This window comes from Cardiocondyla obscurior, linkage group LG10 (genome assembly GCF_019399895.1).
Source record: "Cardiocondyla obscurior isolate alpha-2009 linkage group LG10, Cobs3.1, whole genome shotgun sequence".
Lineage (NCBI taxonomy): Eukaryota > Metazoa > Arthropoda > Insecta > Hymenoptera > Formicidae > Cardiocondyla > Cardiocondyla obscurior.
This window is the reverse complement of record NC_091873.1, coordinates 6,430,390-6,449,859: the sequence shown is the minus strand read 5'-3', so window position 1 is coordinate 6,449,859 and position 19,470 is coordinate 6,430,390. Positions and strand designations below refer to the sequence as shown.

The following is a 19,470-nucleotide window of genomic DNA, read 5'->3' as shown; positions in this document are numbered from 1 at the left end:
TTTTCTGAAAACTAAAAAACTCCGTTTCCAGAAACGTCGTAGCCGCGGAATCGGCGAAAAGTACTGTCTCGTTTCAAGAACTTATTTTTCCTAATCTGATACTTTTCGAGGGTTTTCCAAATCACGGTGCCGCGAAACTCCGGGATTGACGGTATTATTATTTTTTTAATTTCTCGATCACAGAGAACGAACCATGCGCACGCTTCGCGTGAAAGAGACAAAGGAAGAGGCAAGAAATTCAAGTTACGAAAAAAAAGTCATGCGACTCACCAATCTGCATGAGCATCAGCGGAGTTGAAGATTTCTGCCGGTGACTGTAACATAAAAAGAAAAAAATTAATGTAGACATGTTGCAAATAGTTGATATTCAAATAAAAAAAAATTATGCGTATGTATTTAATTTTTTAATCAAACAAAAATTTTTTTTTAATTAATAAAATGACAAATTTTAAAGAAGAATTGATCCTCACCTAAGAGATGCTCCGCCGATGCAGGATGCCCCCCGGGCCTGCTCCTCCACTCAGATGGGACGTGACGAGCCATCCTTCCGCGCACAGGAAACTCGCGAACGCGCCCGGGTGAAGTTACAATCGCGATTATGACTTAACACTGTCGCGCGTTATTTCTCGGCACTCCCGATAAAAAGATAGTCGTATAAAAACGCCCGAAAACTACTGGCACACCCGAAACGGTACCGACGAACCAGCTGCGGTTCGTATTGTTAAATATCGGCGTACGGCACATTTCCACACTGAACGATGCACAACAGCAGAGGTCCTCTTGATCTGTAACACAAAAAACAAAATTATTTTGTAGATGTAACATATAATTAAATAAAATGATTGAAAAATGTTATAAGAAATCTGAAGCATTTTATTTCAAAAAAACCTGATACTTACCCCGGGGTTGCTCTGCTGGTGCAGGATACCCTTCCTGGGCTTGCTCCTCCTCTCAGATGGAACGTGATAAGCCGTCCTTCCGCGCAGTGGACACTCGCGAACGCGCCCGGATTAATTAGTATCGCGAAAATTGATTAACACTATCGCACGTTATTTTTCGGCACTCCCGATAAAGAGATAGACGGAAAAAAAGCGCCCGAAAACTACTGGCACATCCGAAACGGCACCGACGAACCGGCTGCGGTTCGTATAATCTAATATCGGCGTGCGGCACTTCTCATCTCAGATGGCACGTGTCGCGTTATCCATCCGCGCAATAGATATTCCCGTTAAATTTTCGATCTCGGCACCAGAAATTGGCCACGACGATAAGCCAAGTCCAAGAGTAACACGCAGATGCCTTGATATTCGTCTCGAAAACCGGTGCTCTCCGCGCGCTGCACGTGTTCACAAGTACGTCGTAGTGAGATGAGTGACGTAGTTCCGTTGCGACTAGCGATCAAAGCATGAAATGCTGTGATTGGTCGACGCGTGATCTTCCTAGCGCATCGACCAATCACAGCGCTCTAGTGATATTACTAGATCGATACAAGCGCGCGCCATTTCAGAAACTTTACGACTGAAATTCTTTGCCTCGACACATATTTTATATATATTGTAATTCAGGATTAAATATATTATAGTTAATTTTATTGTGTATTACGCTTATTAATATTTATTTATGTGCTGCACATAAGTAACACACTGAGATACCTATTGTTCTACCACATAGCACGTTGCAATCCAGCTATTTTATTATAGTCGACTAATTCGCGGAAGATGAATCGTGATAATCTCCATCGAATCACTGTACCATAGCCTCGAGACGTTACAACACATCTCGGCGTTAATTGTCTTAGTGCAGTCTGTCTGGGAATAGTTTCAGTTATTTGTTTGCCAGCAAGTTCCTGAAAGAATCATTACATAGTTAACATTACTCTCTAATTAATTAAAGATGCATCGGTGACAAGTAAAATAATACAGGAATTAATTTCATGATCCTTGAGAGACCACAGAAAAAACTTGGTTTTATGAATGAGATCTCATCACTTACTATTATCTCAGGTGGTAGAATATTATTGCGTTTCAAGGCAACCAAACGTAACCGTTCCTCGGCGTATTGCTTGGCCCATCTTCTACGCTTCTGGTCGCGTAACACTCTGCAGCCGACGAAGCTCCGTATCTGTTGCAACTGCAAATAAAAAATGCACCGTAAGATATAAGCCTGCTGAGCACACTTTACCGTCAATACAGGCGATCTAGAATAACCATTTAAATATCGACAAATTAATATTAATCTTTCTCTTTTAATCGAGATTGTTATAAAGCTGTCGTTCGGGCAAACACTTACGTTGTGTCCTAATAAATTTATATTAGCTGGCAAAATGCTCCAGGCAGACGAGATGCACGCCATGTTCATCAGAATCAGCTGGGTTGATATCTAACTGCACGTAGTGCACACGTTGACGTAGAGTCCAGGGCTGCCACCCAGGTGGCACAGGAAAATTTTTCTCCTTTTAGGTGGTCACATTTTACCGAGGAATGGCTTTTTTTATATTTTTTTTCATCTCGTGCCGCGGCTCGCGGCATCCTCCAGTTGACTCCAGTCACTTGCATAGTAGAATAGTTTGCTCCTTATCACTGTTGAAGTGCTTTATCTGCATCTCTGACACAGGTCAGATACAAGACTAATAGACCGGGACATTATGAAGGCGATATATTTGTTATCTTTCATTATCTTTGTCGCTGGTAAGTATTAAGGCTTTAAATCACTTCCCTTTTTTTTTTTTGACAAACTTTTGAAAAAACTTGTTGCGGTCCTTATCGCGACTCCGTTGTTCGATACTTTATTTAATATCATATCGCACTGTCGCCGTGTTATCGTTTCCGATATTTAAATTAATAAAAAAATACTTACAGCGACAGTCGCCGAAGTTGAGAGCGAAGTATATTCGCCCAGGCAGAATTATCTGGCGGAAGATCAGAATGCCAAATATTACAAAGCGAGTAAAAAAGTGGCAGAGCCGACGACGTCCAAAAACGAGTCGCATCCGCTTCCAAGTCGAAAATGGATATCAGCCTGGGGGATTATCGCCCTGATTTTAGGCATTATCATACTCAGTACGATCACTTATTACGCTTTCCTACTGTATCCGTACATATGCAAGAAAGAGGCGACTTACGACATTATAGAACTGACGGAAGTCAATTCTGTATGCACTGTTAGCGACAATGTTAATAACATGCCACATTTGAGAGCATTTTGCGACTCAAATAACGTATCAAACGACATATCAAACAATGCTTCATTGAATCAATGAAGAAAGTAAATTAGCAAAAGGCTCGAAAAGGAAAACGTAACTTAGACATCTATTTTATATAAGCACAGACACATTGACTTAGCGTAACAGTATTTTCGTAAGTTTAATAGTAATTAGATTTTGTACCAACGTAATACTCAAACTGCCATAAGATCTTTTAAAGTAGAAAAATAGCTGGATCGAGATTACCACAATTTCGCGCTATTTTGTATATATATGTATATGCAGCAATGGAATTAATTTTTTATAAACTTTACAACAATTTACAAGAGATTGACACGGAAGTAATCTCATTTTTGACGCATTTATCGGCAACTGAGAAAAGACTGAATTATATCAATTAAAGATTATTTTCGACACTCGTGTCCCATCATTAATTTATACAAATAGTACATACCACAAATAATTTCGTTTGTGGCGAAAGCCTAAAAGACTGTAAGAAAAGTATACTCTCGTTAATTAAACGATGATATTAATACAAAAACAACGTAATAGACTGATCTTTGTTTCAAATTTGGTCTCATTGTAGTGACAAATAATCAGTAGCCCGGTTGAGAGACCGTTTTTTGCGCCATCAGTATATATAAGTTCGTAATATTTATAAAAGTAATTTTTGTAGAAACGGTATACATGTAAATGTATGATGTATATTTATTACAAACAGGATTTTCTTGACATAAACTATGTGTACCTTAAATAACCTACTTTTAAAAAGTAAACAGGCTAATAAATGCATCACATACTTCAAACTGTTCTATTTTTTTTTCCTATCCAAACGTGATGGCGCATGACGCAAACAATATGGGAATTACACACGCTTACGTTTACGAGTCTAAACTCTATTTAACTTTTCTTAATAAAGCAACGTAAACCAAGCTGTATAAAATTGGCTTTTTTTGATGGAAGATTTACTTAAATGTGTTTTATAAAACTAGACAACTGCACCTGAGAACTGGTCTTCCTTAGGATACACAGAGCGATAGATGATTATATCGTGTATATATATAAATGATTATATATATCTATCGATGTTAGATTTTTATACAAAAAAAAATCATTGATTAATGGAATTATTCCTTACTGTTAATTTCATTATGAAATTAATCGATGTAAATTTTTAAGTATACGTGGATTAAGTCTGAAAATACAAAATAAATTTTCGGGCGAATACGATTTGTATATCGATTCGCAATTAACGCGAATTATTTAATCAGTTTTTTTTAAATTATTATTATTAAAAAGGATATACGTTGTGTGCGATGAACTCTTAAGAATTCAGTCGTTGGCTTTCGTTAAGTTATAGTTCGTCTTTATCGTCGAGATTAATATCGCTAAGATCAATCTCTTCTTCTTGTGGTGGTTCAGCGTCTTTGCCGTCCCATGGCGTTGTTTCAATGATGTCAGGCAATTGCGCACCCTTCAAGGGAGCGGTGCCACCTCTGCCGTAACTCAGATCTCGTAGGAACTCGTTTATTCCGTCATATGAAAAGCTACCTTTTAACAAGGAGTATTTCATCTTTTTGATATTAACAACCGCTAATGCGGGATAACCGAAGCCTCCAATTTCTAATGCATCTTCGATGTGCGATTGAGTACCAGCTTCAGTCCAAACCCATCTATATGAAAGAATATACCGTGAGAATTATTATCGATAATTAAAAATAATTAAATAATTTATGCAAAAGAATGAATAAATTAGTCTTTAAAAAAAATACGAAAAAATAGTTGTAAGCTATTTAACAATAAATATTTAAATAAATTTTTAACGCATACCCCCACATTTTCTTTTTATATTTTTCACCGAGAGTTCTCAGAGTTTTTAAATATCCATTTCTACAATCGGATTGACAATCCAGAATATGTGGCAAAACAGAAACCACACAAAGTGGTTTGTCCTCACACGCCTCTCTCAGCTTCTTTTCAGACGTGATTTGCACTACTTCCGGTGCTGGGATATTTTCGGCTAATTTATCAAGCGCCCAATTAACGATATCGCCGCTCGTACGTCCGCCGTCATAGTCCTGCATCGAGTCGGCATCTTTCTTACCCGGTGCGAAGAATTTAATAGTAGGATATCCTTTAATTTCATATTTACTTGCCTGCAAAATTACGTATGTTAGAACAAGTCTAACATGTAAATTATATCGCAAGGAAATATTAATAAAGCATGTATCTCACTTTCAGGGTGTTTACAGTGGCATCTAAAGCTCCCAGTTTAACTTTACCCTTTAATTCGCTAGCTGCTGTTGCCCACTCAGGCGCCAGATTTTTACAGTGGCCACACCAAGGGGCATAAAATTCTACTAGCCACATATCCTCAGAATTCAAAACAGTCTTATCAAAGTTTTCGTCTGTTAATTCTATTACATCTTTCGAGTCTTTACTGCTCTGCTAATAAATTTTTTTTTTCACATAAATATTTAATAATTTCCACATTGGTAAATATAATTTAATTAATTTTTTTTATTTATATGTAAATCTCATGCTTTTTATTAAAATATTTATTATATGTATCTTACCTTAGATTCACCTCCAGAACTTTTACCACCTAGAATTTTTCGAACTTTCTGACTGGCAGCATTTAATGCAGCATCAACAATGCCAGCTGCATTTCTTGGGCCATTATATTCTTCAGGTTTTTTATCAAGTCCAAAGATTTTAATTGTTGGAAAACCACGAACTCCATACTTACTTCCTAAAGACTTGTGCTCATCTGCATTAACTGCACCAACTTTTACAACACCCTTTTAAAAAAAAATTTAATACATATGTATACATATACATACATATAAAAAATGAAAGAAGCAAATAAATTTGGCAAATTACCTTTAATGCAGTAGCTGCTTTGTCATACTCAGGTATCAACTGTTGACAGTGTCCACACCATGGGGCATAGAACTCAACCACCCAAATATGATCGCTATTTAATACTAAATTATCAAAATTATTTGGCCTGAGGTCAACAACGGCTGATTTGGAGGAGTACATGGAATGTGCTCCAGCGACTAGCAGAAGGACACCTGCAACAGACAGAATATTCAATGTTAGAAAAAGTGTTTTGAATCTATGAATTAAAGTAGTGTAGGAAGATTAGGAGCAGCGAGGCAGTAACAAAAGGCGACACCGGCTCTTTCGACGTCTGCAAAACTCGCGGGGACACTTGTTGCGGTGTCGTGGACACAGAAATCTGGTGATAACGGTCGCGAGAATGACCACGTCAGAAGTCATTGGAACCGCGATAACCAACTTCGGCACCGGCCGATGCTGACTTACCTAAAAGCCCCAACATCTTTTCGTGGACCGTACAGATGACTCGTGCCATTGTTAGCAGTCACTCACATCCGTCGAAAAAAAATCCAGCGACACGAACGGGCGCGTACACACCGCCTCCGCACGAAACTCGACCGCTCTCGACTCTCTGACTGAAGTTTGATGACTCTGACGTTAGCCGGATGCGTTCTTCGGAAAGGACAGCGCAGTAAGCGCACAATAAGTCTTCGACGCGATTGGCTCCTGCTTTTGGATCCACGTTGAGCCTACGTTTAAAAACCAATCGAGGCAGGACCACGTCGGGTTTTAAAGCCGAGTTCTCGGAGCTTCTCCGGAAATACGTACGTGGAAGAGAGAAGAGATCCGTCCGCGGCGATTGGCCGAATCGTCGCGACGACGAGAGTACGCCACCTGGAGCACGTCACATGACCACGGGGAGATTGCGCGATTCGACGCGATTTGAAGGAAGACCTGCTGGCGCCCTTTAGTGGCGATCTTGGAGATCCGAGCGCGGCCATATTTCCTCTCGTGGCTCTCTCTCGTCCGCGGTACGGGTAGGAAAAAGGTGGTGCGCGGTTCCGGCGGTGACCGAATTTCTAAAGGAGGCGATGATCGCGACGCGCGCGTGCACTTCGTAACGGTCGTCGGTGTAGTGACAGTGCCAAGGAGTAAGGACGACTAACCATGCCTAGGGTATGGAAGGAAGGCAGCTATCCGGCCGATAAGCGGCCGTCGTCTCGCAACGCGAAGCCCTACGACGCGAACAACGTGAGTAGCCGCGCCGCGGCGGGCGACTGCCACGAGCCCGCGGGGGCGACAACCCGCGCGCCCTTTTCTCGCCCGGATGATCGAGCTATCGAGCCGACGTCGGGCGCCGACTCCTCGCCGCATAGAATCCTGCATGCTCGCTTTTTCCCTACGACAAGGCCCTCCTCACGCTATACCCACGGTGTCACGGTTATGTGAGTGAGCCCGACAATAACCTCAATCTCTCTCTCTCTCTCTTTTTCTCCACGCCTTGCGCATCGCGCGCGGATTATCGCTAAACGATCGTCTCGGCGAAATGTCTGCCCTGAGATCGCCAAGGCCGCGATAAACGTAGGCCTTCGTTTAAAACACGCGACGTTATGGTCCTCTGCGTTGCTTCCTCTCTCTCACTCTTTCTTTCTCTTTTTCTCTTTCTTTCTCTCTTTCTCTCTCTCTCTCTCTCTTCTCCTTGGGCCCTCTCCCCTCCGCTCTGCGGAACGTCGCGCGCTCCGCGTTGGTCTTCGCGCGAATCTGCGCGTTTACGTTCTGCACGCATCTAGATGGTTCTTTAGTTTTCGGGGTCGTTAAAACGGAGAACGTTATCTTCTGCATTGCATAATATGACGTAATTTTAATTAATTTAAAAATTTTACCTTTGTAATTTAATGTAATGAAAAGTGTAAGTTTGGTGAGACTTACATAATTTTTTTTTTTTTTTTTTTTTCTTTTTTTTTTTTTTTTTTTTAATAGAAATGTTGCAAGTATTTTATTACCGTTTAATCTAAAATTATTATTATTAATGTTTTATATTCGTGTATTCGTGTATTTAAATTTTTTTACAGTCATTTGTAAAAAAGATGGCCACCAAGGTAACAGATTTTATATCTAATCCGCAATCATCATGGATTAGTAAGTGGTTTAATACCTCTCAAGACAATGAGGATGCGTTAGGAGATAGAGGGAATGTTGAGGAAACTGAACTGGAAGATGATATCCAGCAGCCTCCTCCTAGTAAACGAGCTCGTATTCGTATGGACGTGATTCATCCACCTGGAACATTTTCTATACAAACGAGAGTTAAAACTGCATTGAATGTGGTTGATTCCTCTAAAGATCAGTATTCTGATCAAAATGATATGGTAATTAGATGGTTAAACGAAAAAAATTTCCGGCAAGAGATTAACTTTTGCTTATCGAAATTTATTTGCAGACTGAAGATTTTCTTGAACCTGCAACAGCTGGACCAAGTGGAATAGGCCATTTAATATCTTCGACTCCTGCAATACAAACGGATATTAGAACTGTGACATCCCACAGATCGGACTTAAATTCGTTAGCTTCGTCGACTAATAACGGAATAGCAAATGGAACAGATGATAATTCAGAATCCAGTGAAAGTACTAGCGGATGTAGTTCGCTTATTCCACAGATAAATAGGCATGAAGGCCCTTCAAACTTATATAATTCGACATTTGCTAATAGAAAAAGACATGTTGATGATAAATTAACATTTAGTAAGTACAAATTATATTGCATTAAAATTTGCATTAAAGAAGACTGATATTTTTGCAAATAATATTGTATAAACGTATGTATTGTACATGTGTTACATTTTTTTTTCAGCTAATCATTTACAATCTCCAAGATCGTTGTTTCTAGATAGTAATTCTCGCGATACTTTAAGCAGTCGTAGACCGAGTTTTAACGCATCAATTGTAACACATGCTGCAGACCGTGCATCTCCGCTATCCTCCCCTTTTTATAGTGGTAATATTACTTTCGGGGGTGCAAATGCAGCAGATCTTTATAAACGAAACCGTAATATTTTTAACAATTCAAACGAGGTATGCAATTTAATCATTTTGGAAAATTTAATTTTTTTTTTATGTCTCAAGTTATGTAGAACAAGAATTATTTTATATAATAATTATATTGGTATATATATTTATTTTAGATACATCTTAAAGTACCGGGGAGGACAAGTGTTGAAGTTAAGCCTTCTGATACTGGAGGAGTTGATTCATCCGGGATGAGTCAAACCGCTAAAAAAATATTGGAAGCATTAGAACATTTTTCGTCACCTGTATCTGACGCGAAGAAAATTCCATTGAAAAGCACAAATGCCGCATCTGCGGCAGCGAGCAGGAAAAGATCACGGGAAGAAGTAGCAAGTCCATCCGCTAGGATCGGTTTGCGTCATTTGACGCGTGAATTAACAGTACCAACCGTCCCCGATATATTAAAATTGAGACGAAGACAAAAATTACAAGATACAACTCTTGTGGCTAGAAAAATTGTTTCTGCTCGTAGCGATCCACCACCTCCTCCGCAAGAATATCGATTGAGGTATGTAATTTGCCAAGTGTAATTATATATATGTTTGCTCATTTATAATCATATATGTATATATGAAGTTTCACGTTTATTCATCTCATTAATTTTTTGATTACCTTAATTATTTCTTGCTGTTTCCGTTTTATCTCAACTATTTTTCTCTATAAAACTGATATTTCGACTTTGCGACAGTATTAAAAAAAAATTACGTTTAACTTTACCCCGTTTCTATATATATATATTTTTTTTTTTATTAATATTTAAATTAAAATTTTTTTCTAGAACGGAGGACACTGACAGTGAAAAGTATCGTGGAAAATTAAAAGGCAAATCTAAAATAGATCTAGAAAATGAAGAAACGGTAGCGCCTGTGAATTTACCGAACATACCTTTGCCAATAACGACATTACCCAATTTCAATTTTATTTTGCCACCCCCTGTGTCATATTCTGCAGGCAAAACTGTAGCAAATAAAGAAAACACTTTCACATTTGCTAGCCCTATCAAAGTGACCGATGTTGGGAAGAGTTTGCAGTCTGTGAATAATTTTACTTTTAGTAAACCGATCAACGCCGAAGAAAATACAAATGATACGACTAATTCAAAATCACATTCACCAACCAAAAACAAGTTGACTGTCGACTGTGCAATTACATCCATACCGAATTTCATTTGGAGTGGCTCGTCTACAGCACCTAGATTAAAAGCAAAGGTAAAAAATAACAAGAACGATTCCACTGGTTTTGCAATGCCACAAGAATTAAAATCTGGAAGTATTATGGACGCATTCTCATCAAAATCTAATAAAATTGAATCTAATTTAATGGGACAGTCAAATTTGGAAGCTTCTGAAATATATTCTGACAAGACTGCTAGTACGTTTGATAGTTCGGACTCTGATATTACAAGAATGTATAACACCGAGTCGTCTTGGGAGTGTAGTGAATGTTTGATTAGAAACAATGGTACAGATAAGCAATGCACTGCATGTAAGGTTTCTCGATACAATCCAAACGAGAAAACTTCAAATTTACCTTCAATTACAACAACAGACACAACGGTTACAGAAACGAAGCCGATCGGACAGGATTGCTTCGGTTCTCAATTTAAACTATCTACGAATCAATGGGAATGTACTACTTGTTGTGTGAGAAATAAACAGAGTGATGCCACATGTGTAGCGTGCACTACACCAAAACCAGGAAATAATTCTACGACACAAAAAACTGTTAAATCTCAAAATCTCGATCTGATGGAGAAATTTAAACCTGCTGAAGGCTCATGGGAATGTTCCGGTTGTTTGTTAAGAAATGCCGCGAATATTATTACATGTCCTTGCTGCAATACATCTAAACCAATGACTTCTATAAAAACGCAACCGAAGAAAACTGAAAATATCACGGAATTATCTGCGCAAAAATTAAATAATACAGAAGGCACGGCAACGCAGGAACTATTTAATAATTCCGAGATAATGAACAAGTTTAAACCAAACAAAGATTCCTGGGAATGTCCAGGATGCCTTGTTAGAAATAATAATTCCGTTACTTCGTGTCCTTGCTGCAGCACTTCTAAACCTAATTCCACTGGCGGCGAACCGAGTAAGGCAATACAGACATCGAATTTTGGATTTGGAGATAAATTTAAGAAACCAGAAGGTTCCTGGACATGCGATTCTTGTTTCGTACAAAATGACGCAAAGATTACGGAATGTGTGGCTTGCCAATCTTTAAAGCCCGGTACTACAAAATCAAACGAATCTTCATCGAATACTAGCTCTACTTTGCAATTTAAGTTTGGCATGCCGTCTAGTGCAACAAGTAACCAAGGATTTAAGTTTGGCATAATTAGCGATCAATCTAAATTAGACACACCTCCCTTAAACGGATTTAAATTTGATAGTGCACAACAGAATAGTGGTACGGCACAATTTACGTTTGGTATCCCAAAGGAAGAAAATAAAACTGTAAGTGAAGCATCTAAAATCAATAGCGTCACGTCTTCTAGTAATACAGGATTTGTATTCAATGTAAAAGATTCTGAAAAACCCGAAAATACAAATCAGAAGGAAACTAAACAGAATACACTTTTCAGTATGTCGAAAAGTGATAGTTTAACAACGGGAAATGAAAAACAGAATGCAAACGTTATATCTAGCGTTCCACCGACTACTTTCACTTTTGGCATACAGAAACCAGAATTTAATCAGCCTGCTTTAAATAAAGAAACGCAGAAGACTTTCCTTGCAACCACTACAACAGAAAGTTCGAAGCCAGCGACAACTAATGCAGTACCGATCGACACTAATACGACATTACCGTCGTTACTGACGCAAAAAAATACTCCAAAGAATGTATTAAATGAAAACTCGGAATCGATATTTTCATTCGGGGTACCAAGCAGTGTAAGCGCAGTTACTACAACTTCCGCGAATGCAACGACTACTTGTCTTCCAACTTTTGCTCAACCTACCTTCACATTCTCCGATTCGAAGACGTCGTCTCAGTTATCCACGATACCATCTTTCGGCCAGGTTTCGACGTCGTCCACCGCGTTATCCACAAGCGCGTCGTTTGGAGAAAATAAGACAACCGAGACCGCTCCTTCAACCAAAGCCACAATTTATGCACCGGTCCCTACGCTTTTCCCGATCGCCTCAAGCCCACCTTTATTCCATAACGAATCGAAAACTACTGCAGCTTTTGGCACGGACAAACCACCGTCATCGTTTACTACAACAGACAGTAAAGTGTCAGGATTCGCCATGCCGGATAACAAAATTTCAGCGTTTGGCAGTAACACCGAGAGTAAGCCACCGATCTTCGGTACGTCGGAAACAAAATTACCTGTATTCAATGCACCACCCACGGCAGGTGCTCTTCCAACGTTCGACACATTATCTAACAACACTACTTCAACGCCCTTTGGCTCATCTAATCCTTCGGCCTTTGGAAACAATGCTACACCCGCTTTTGGCGGTGTTACAACAACACCAACTATATTTTCAACCACAAAGCCCGGCGAGACTAACGCGTCAAACGCATCTTTGTTCACGTTCGGTTCGACTTCGTCGCAACAACCGTCAAGCGGCGGATTTAACTTCTCCACCAACGTTAATCCACCTGCAACGTCCACGAAGTCGCTCTTTACATTTGGTAACAATTCAAGTACGCCGCAGAGCACTAACAACAGTACGTTTGGTAATGGCACATTTGGAGCTAACTCTGCTCCAACAAACGCCACCAATTTTGCATTCAATGCTCCTAAACAAGAAACGCCAGCGGCATTCGGTCAGGGTGCAGTAGCAGCTCCGATATTCGGTACCCCGCCGGCAAATCCAGAGACTCAAGCAACGTCATCGTTCTCGTCTACGGCTTCGTCGAGTACAGGATTTAATTTTGGAGCTACGGCTCCAGCTGCTGCGGCATCGGGAGGTTTTAATTTTGGAGGGATGGTAAATATATGAGCTACATTTTTCTTTAATTAATTTTTTTTTTTCTAATTATTTTTTCTAAATAAATTCTAAATATAAAATCTAATTATTTTTTCTAAATAAATTTTAAATATAAAATTTAATTATTTTTTTCTAAATAAATTCTAAATATAAAATCTAATTATTTTTTTTTAATTAATTAATGCTATTTTAATATTGCAGTCATCTACTTCTGCACCAACCGGAGGATTCAACTTTAATTCTCCTGCTTCTACTCCCACAATAGCTTTCGATCCTAATAGCCGCCCTTCGTTTAACTTCACCAAAGGAAGTGCACCAACAATATTTAAGTACGTATTTTTATTAAATTTCTGTTAAATCAACGCGTTCGTGCTTTTCTAAGGCATGTTCTAAGCATATTTTATTTTATAGCGCTACACCCCAATCAGCAGCATCATCACGGAAAATCAAAAAAGCATTTCGAAGATGCGTACGGTAGAGAGTATATGACAACACGTACACTCAGGTGCGTTTCTACGTTTCTTTGTGTATCTGAGTGTGTGTCTACGTTAAACGTTATATGAAATGATGTACAATGAAATTCTGTCATACATCAATCAATTGCAATGTGGTGGTATATACCAAGCATCTTTGTAATATAGTAACCCGAAGCTAACCGAACATGCTTGCGTACAACCACTTGTGTTCTCTTTTTCTCTCTGCAGGAAATGTAAATTATAAATTATTTAAATTATACAAGTTATAACGAAAATAATATCTTGGAGTTGGCATGAAGCCAGTAAATTGCGATGGCGTTGCATTACTGAGCCCTTACCAAAAAAAAAAAAAAAAAATTGGACACGATCTATAATGTATCGACATGACGTACTCCATACAGCGTACATTATTTGTCGAAATCGAAAAGTACCTCGATAAAAAAAGAAAAGAAAAAAAAAAAATTAATAAGCACTTAATGTGTGCAATTGAAGATAAGTACTAGTGGGAGATTATCACTATCAGGTAAGTATAAGTCAATCACAGCTCGTAGCACGCTTTATAAAAGTCTTGATACGAAACTTATTGGTTTAGAAGCTATGTGTGTGTAGGCATCGTATTTTTTGTTTTATTATAATTTTTGAGTTTTTTTTTTCTTTTAAATATATACAAGTTAAAGCAGTTAAATTAAAATTTAAATGATGAAAAGAATAATGAAATAAAAGAGATACGTTGAAATTTTAAATTAATTAAACCAATTTAATTACATGTAGTATTTCATTCATTACGAAATAATACATGACGATTAATTTTTCAAATGTAATACCTTTCTGAATATTTTTTTCTTAAAAATTATGAATATTTTTGTGTTTATATTGTGTTTATATTTTTACATTTGTCATAAATTTATGTTATTTTTTTTCAAAAATTTGCAATTCTATGTGTAATTCAATTATTTTAATGTTTATAGTGATGCCAGTTTAAAGATACTTATAAAACATTGTGACATTACGAGCATTGTGAACTGACTGTATATCAATCCCGCTTATATAAAACACATACATACACACACACACCCATATATATATGTATATAACATATATATATACATATATGAGTGTGTATATATATAAATATATAAATATTAATTATATTTCAATTAGAATTTCATGGGCAGCCCTACACAATCTTTGTAGAACTAGTCCAGGAAAAGTGTAATATACACAAAAATGGCATTCGGATAGTACAAACTGACGATTACTGAACGTTCCCACATTGAGTAGTCGAAATTATATATTTTTTTTATATATTGAATGAAATAATCCTATAAGAAAATACTGAATGCCATTTTGATAGGATTATATTATAATATGTTGTGTGTTTTACCATAGAGTGAGTGAAATAATTTGAAAGAAGTATATGTTGAATGGAAATAAATTATTATAGGGCTTCTAAAAAGTTTATATTTCTTTTTTGGAGATATAATTCTTATTTCCGAAAAAAAAAAAACTTCTAATTCTTTTCTAAATTATATACTAATTTTTATTTATTATTAACATGTGTTCCTATAATGAGTTGTAAAGAAACAAAAAATTGATTTAATGTGACTAGTAAATTTAAAACACCAATTTGTTTCTTGTCATTTAAATTTAACAATTTATGTAGCGTTAAAATTAAATTAGAATATTAAGTCTTAAACATATTCTATTTATCGTAAATATTTTTTTTTTTTTTTTTTTTACAGAGAAACGCAACGAAATAATTTTCATTATATTCAATTTCTAGAATAATAGATTACACGATTTTTAAATTACTTTATTAAAGATTATTAAACCATCGTTTTAGAAGCCCTTAAAGCGGAAAGTAGTTGGATGGCATGTAATAATGATTAACGTATCATTGAAATCATGCACATCTTATTTAAAAACAGGCTAGTTGTGTATAATGTTGGCTTAGAGTTGACAGTAGCCAAGAATAACTCGGCACATGACCTATCTTATGCCATAATAGATACCTAGGTACAAAACATTCTGTTAAACATTGTTGTTTATCCGTTGTTATGTAATATTTACACGTAAACATTAAGTTCTGTACATTGTTAAGAGACAAAAATTCATATGATATAGTTTCTGTATAAACTTGTATTTTTAACATCGTCAAAATATCCTTTGTAGGGTTTTTTTTCTCATTTAATATGTAAACGATATTAATTAAAATACGTAATGCCAGTGTGGTGATTTCAAGGGAACTCTGTGATGCAGATGTGTGTAATTAACTGAGGGTGTACCGCTAGTTAATAACTTTAAAAAAAAAATCACATAGGTAAAACTATTTTAGTTTTTAAGCGAATTTCCATACCTAATAATACCTACAAGGGATCTTTTGAATATAATTGAGAAGACTCTGTTTTACACGATTGCAAAATAAAGATAATGTAATTAATGGTAAAGGGAGGTTGCGCTGAGATATGTCTGTGCTGCTGTCTTACACTGTGAACATTCTCTGTTGAGGCTGTGTCGTCCATTTGTCTATGAATAGACAAATTTCCAAATTAATCAATATATCGAGTATATTGTCTACGGAGGCAATATCTTTGTATTAAATTTCGCATATGGCCTTACAAATACATAATGAACTTATAACGTAGATGTATTAAACGACTATAAAGAGCATATTGGAATTGTTTTATAGCACTTTATATACTCTCCATTGTAATATGTTTGCATAAATATCTAAAGAGTATTGCATTAAAAATGTTCAACACAATAGATATGTAACATCCTATATCTTATAGAAATATTCTTTTTAATGTTTTTTCTTTTGTTTTATTTTATTGTTTAATTACGATTATATTTTAACATTATCCATAAAATTTTAGGTAACATTTGCAAATTTATAAAATACTAGAATTAATGTTCTTTTGTTCTTTTTTTTTTGTTTAATATTATTTTCCTTTTTTTTTTATTTTTAGGTATATTAATAGGGACAGAAATGTTTAATGATAGTTTATGCATTTTTATGTAATATTTCTATGAGCCATGGGGTGTTACAATATGTCAAATATTCTGAGGCCTTATTATAATCTTAGTCCATTGAAAATTATGCATCGTACTGAATTTTTCTGAATATCTATCGAGAATGCATTAAGCAATTATCTAATAAAGTTCAGAAATGAGGGAGTTTGTTATGAAATAAATCCAATGACTGATTGTAATAAAATAAAATAATAAATGAGAGAATGTTCACTGTATGCTTCAGGTGCTATGGGGATGTTCGTTACATTCTCATGACATGATGTAACATTAGTTAATACGAAAAACGCACTGGTGTTTCTCAACCGATGAATTCTAGAACAATTTCAAACGTATTATTTAAAACATGTAATATGCAAGGTGTTAAAAAGCCATCTTTATTCGCACAAGCAAAGTCGACAGAGTACGCTTATGATAATTTTTTAATGCTTTTTTTTTTCTTTAATATATATATACATATATTATTTTCATCGAGAATGTATTATAACTTTAAACTTATATAAACCAGAATTTCTTCCTTCAAGGTAATACATCAAATACATTTTAATTCGAGGCAAATGCATAGGCATAAACGATGTCAATAATACTCGCAATAATAACAATAAAAATATATGTAACATATGCAGAATTTTCTTTTTTTTTTCTTTTTTTATGGCGTAAAAATGCAAAGAATGGTATCGATTTTGCTAAGGTTTAATTCTTTACCTGTAATGAATAAAGGTGACAATGCTTTAATGGACAGCAGTAATATTTAAGAACTACTTGGAGTTTGTGTTGAGAAACACCTTATAGGATATATGAACATTATTACGAGTACTATTCTTAATACTAATCTCCTCTGTTTAGCCATAACGATTGTACAATTCTGCAATCGCGTATATAATTATATGATTATACGTAACTAATCATATAATTATAAGATATATATTTAGAATATATAAAAAAATACCAAGTAAAATACGATGTTGAATAATTTGGGTTATTTAGTTTTATTTTATATTTAGAAGGAAAAAAAAAGGTATAGGAGGGCATTTAGTGACTATCGGTTTGAACTAAAGAATTTTACTATAGTATATGCACACACACACACATATACATTAAAGTGATTTTCCTATTACGTATATATGTAGGAAAAGTTACGAAGTGTGCAGATCCATATCAAAATTCTTTGGGTCAGAAAAATAATCTAATCTAAATTCAATCGCAATTCCTGATGTTTAGATAAAGTATAATATGTTACGAATGTTTTTTTTTATTTTTCTTTTTTTTTTTTTTAATTTTAATCTTGTAAGTAGTAGAATCGCTCCTTGACAGTTCCTCAAAGAAATATACAAAATAAGAAACACCTATTGTGAATTATTGTATCACATTCGTGGGCTTTTGACATCCTAAATTGTATACATATGTTATATACATTACATATATATCGCTCTAGAAATTGTTAACAATCTATTTCAAAAGATGATTTTTAACAGTACGATATGCAAACAATTCTTTTTGGTATATTCGTTTAATATACCCCTTTTTCCAATTAAGTAGCAGAATTTTATTCAAATAAATAAGTTATACAGTGAAAAACGCTTCGAAATACCTCATTAAAGAATTCCTTAACAATATAGTTCTTTAAATAACGATTACAATTCGCGATACTATCGACTATTTCATATACAATACTACGTTTATTAAATACTAAGATTATGAGTACAACGTAACAAAATCTTATTTGTGTTTCTTTATTTGACATAGCTATAGGGGATTACGAATAAAGTAAATCGAGCTATCTGTAATTATAATATAAAAAAATGCATATTTTTATTTTAGGTTCATAGTTTCGATACAATAATGTTCTTATTAACTCAAAAAGTTTGCCATGCAGAAAATTATATCGTTCGTAAATAATACTCACTCTGATTCTGCTATTTACACATTAGAAATTAAATGGTGGCGATTTGTTATTCTAACATTTCGTCATTGCTATACTTTTTAATTACACGATGTAAATAGGGGAGCATGTATATTAATATATCAATACTTGCTCAGCGATGATACATTCTACAAATGTCAAAAAAAAAACCCTGTAATAAACTGATTGGAGATCCGAACACAAATTTGAATATAAAATATATAATTCCCTGTCTCATACTTTAATTTAAAAATGTATTTGATGTATGTTTTTTAAAAGCGTTTCTCTGTCTTTCTCTTTCTCTTGTAACCAAAAATCCAGGAGATTAGGTAAGTGAGACTATGGCTGATAAAGAACTGTATTAAAACTTGTGGCACGAATTTTATTCCGAGATTTACAACAAAAATGTTTCAACTAGTTAAAATGCCGCTTAATCTTGGGATATGAAACATTGACACGTATAACATAGGTAAATACAAGACGATGTGGACAATTCAGGTATACAATTCAATAGTTTCCATTGAACTGATAAAATTGATTCGTTTTTCTAATCATTTAGTGTTGTGTTTGCGACTTGGATAGGCCTGCTGTGCTTCTCAGAGAGGTGGATTCACTAATAAATTTATTAATTATTAAGACTCGTTGGCTGATTAATGGAACAGCCGATCCTCTCTGAGCAGCCCATGTTCATTCGCTATATATCACTTCTATTACGATATTATAATTTAGGTACAATCTTAATTATTCAATATTAATGAGAATATTAATAATCATGTTTTTATTTTGCTTGAATTATAGATTGTAATTATAATTATTTTATAAAGATTCTTACACTAAGAATCGTCAGACATGAAGGAATTTTGGGATTTTAACTCCTCCAGTGTTTGAATTTGTTGACGGAGGAATAATATCCTAAAATAGCAAGTAAATAACCGAGATAACGAAAATTCAAAAATAATTGTTTTATGGCACACTTAGTAAATGTGTTATAGCAATA

General features: G+C 35.5%; 5 protein-coding genes and 1 long non-coding RNA gene across 12 annotated transcripts in view; 2 read left to right on the top strand and 4 right to left on the bottom strand.

The window, feature by feature from the left end:
- Positions 1-152: 152 nt before the first annotated feature.
- On the bottom strand, positions 153-713 carry LOC139106331 (uncharacterized). Its single transcript, XR_011546334.1, has 2 exons — positions 471-713; positions 153-314 (listed from the first exon to the last, which is right to left on the bottom strand). It is a non-coding gene; the product is annotated as an uncharacterized lncRNA (long non-coding RNA).
- An 873-nt stretch (positions 714-1,586) lies between these two features.
- Positions 1,587-2,442, bottom strand: Mrps14 (mitochondrial ribosomal protein S14). The gene is made up of 3 exons (XM_070662671.1): positions 2,290-2,442; positions 1,993-2,130; positions 1,587-1,846 (listed from the first exon to the last, which is right to left on the bottom strand). The coding sequence occupies exons 1-3, from the start codon at positions 2,356-2,358 to the stop codon at positions 1,661-1,663; spliced, it is 393 nt and encodes a 130-aa protein (XP_070518772.1). The 5' UTR covers positions 2,359-2,442; the 3' UTR covers positions 1,587-1,660.
- Positions 2,443-2,511: 69 nt separating this feature from the next.
- LOC139106125 (uncharacterized) lies at positions 2,512-4,008 on the top strand. The gene is made up of 2 exons (XM_070662670.1): positions 2,512-2,687; positions 2,859-4,008. The coding sequence occupies exons 1-2, from the start codon at positions 2,645-2,647 to the stop codon at positions 3,257-3,259; spliced, it is 444 nt and encodes a 147-aa protein (XP_070518771.1). The 5' UTR covers positions 2,512-2,644; the 3' UTR covers positions 3,260-4,008.
- On the bottom strand, positions 3,887-6,713 carry Cabp1 (Protein disulfide-isomerase A6 homolog CaBP1). 2 transcript variants are annotated; one of them, XM_070662669.1, is made up of 6 exons: positions 6,533-6,713; positions 6,086-6,279; positions 5,779-6,003; positions 5,438-5,647; positions 5,033-5,358; positions 3,887-4,875 (listed from the first exon to the last, which is right to left on the bottom strand). In XM_070662669.1, the coding sequence occupies exons 1-6, from the start codon at positions 6,579-6,581 to the stop codon at positions 4,557-4,559; spliced, it is 1,323 nt and encodes a 440-aa protein (XP_070518770.1). In that variant the 5' UTR covers positions 6,582-6,713; the 3' UTR covers positions 3,887-4,556. The 2 variants fall into 2 exon arrangements, with proteins under 2 accessions (XP_070518770.1, XP_070518769.1); XM_070662668.1 differs by having other exon boundaries at positions 5,438-5,650; positions 6,533-6,712.
- Positions 6,714-7,038: 325 nt separating this feature from the next.
- Positions 7,039-19,224, top strand: LOC139106121 (nuclear pore complex protein Nup153). The gene is made up of 8 exons (XM_070662656.1): positions 7,039-7,297; positions 8,119-8,415; positions 8,487-8,790; positions 8,900-9,120; positions 9,231-9,622; positions 9,893-13,064; positions 13,266-13,393; positions 13,476-19,224. The coding sequence occupies exons 1-8, from the start codon at positions 7,214-7,216 to the stop codon at positions 13,540-13,542; spliced, it is 4,665 nt and encodes a 1,554-aa protein (XP_070518757.1). The 5' UTR covers positions 7,039-7,213; the 3' UTR covers positions 13,543-19,224.
- The window catches only part of Wcy (WW domain-containing adapter protein with coiled-coil wacky), a 7,020-nt gene continuing 6,390 nt past the window's right edge, over positions 18,841-19,470 (bottom strand). For all 6 annotated transcript variants that reach the window (XM_070662662.1, XM_070662665.1, XM_070662661.1 and 3 more), the window contains one exon: positions 18,841-19,385. In XM_070662662.1, the coding sequence (XP_070518763.1) occupies positions 19,307-19,385 (79 nt within the window). In that variant the 3' untranslated portion in view covers positions 18,841-19,306. The remainder of the gene's footprint in view (positions 19,386-19,470) is intronic.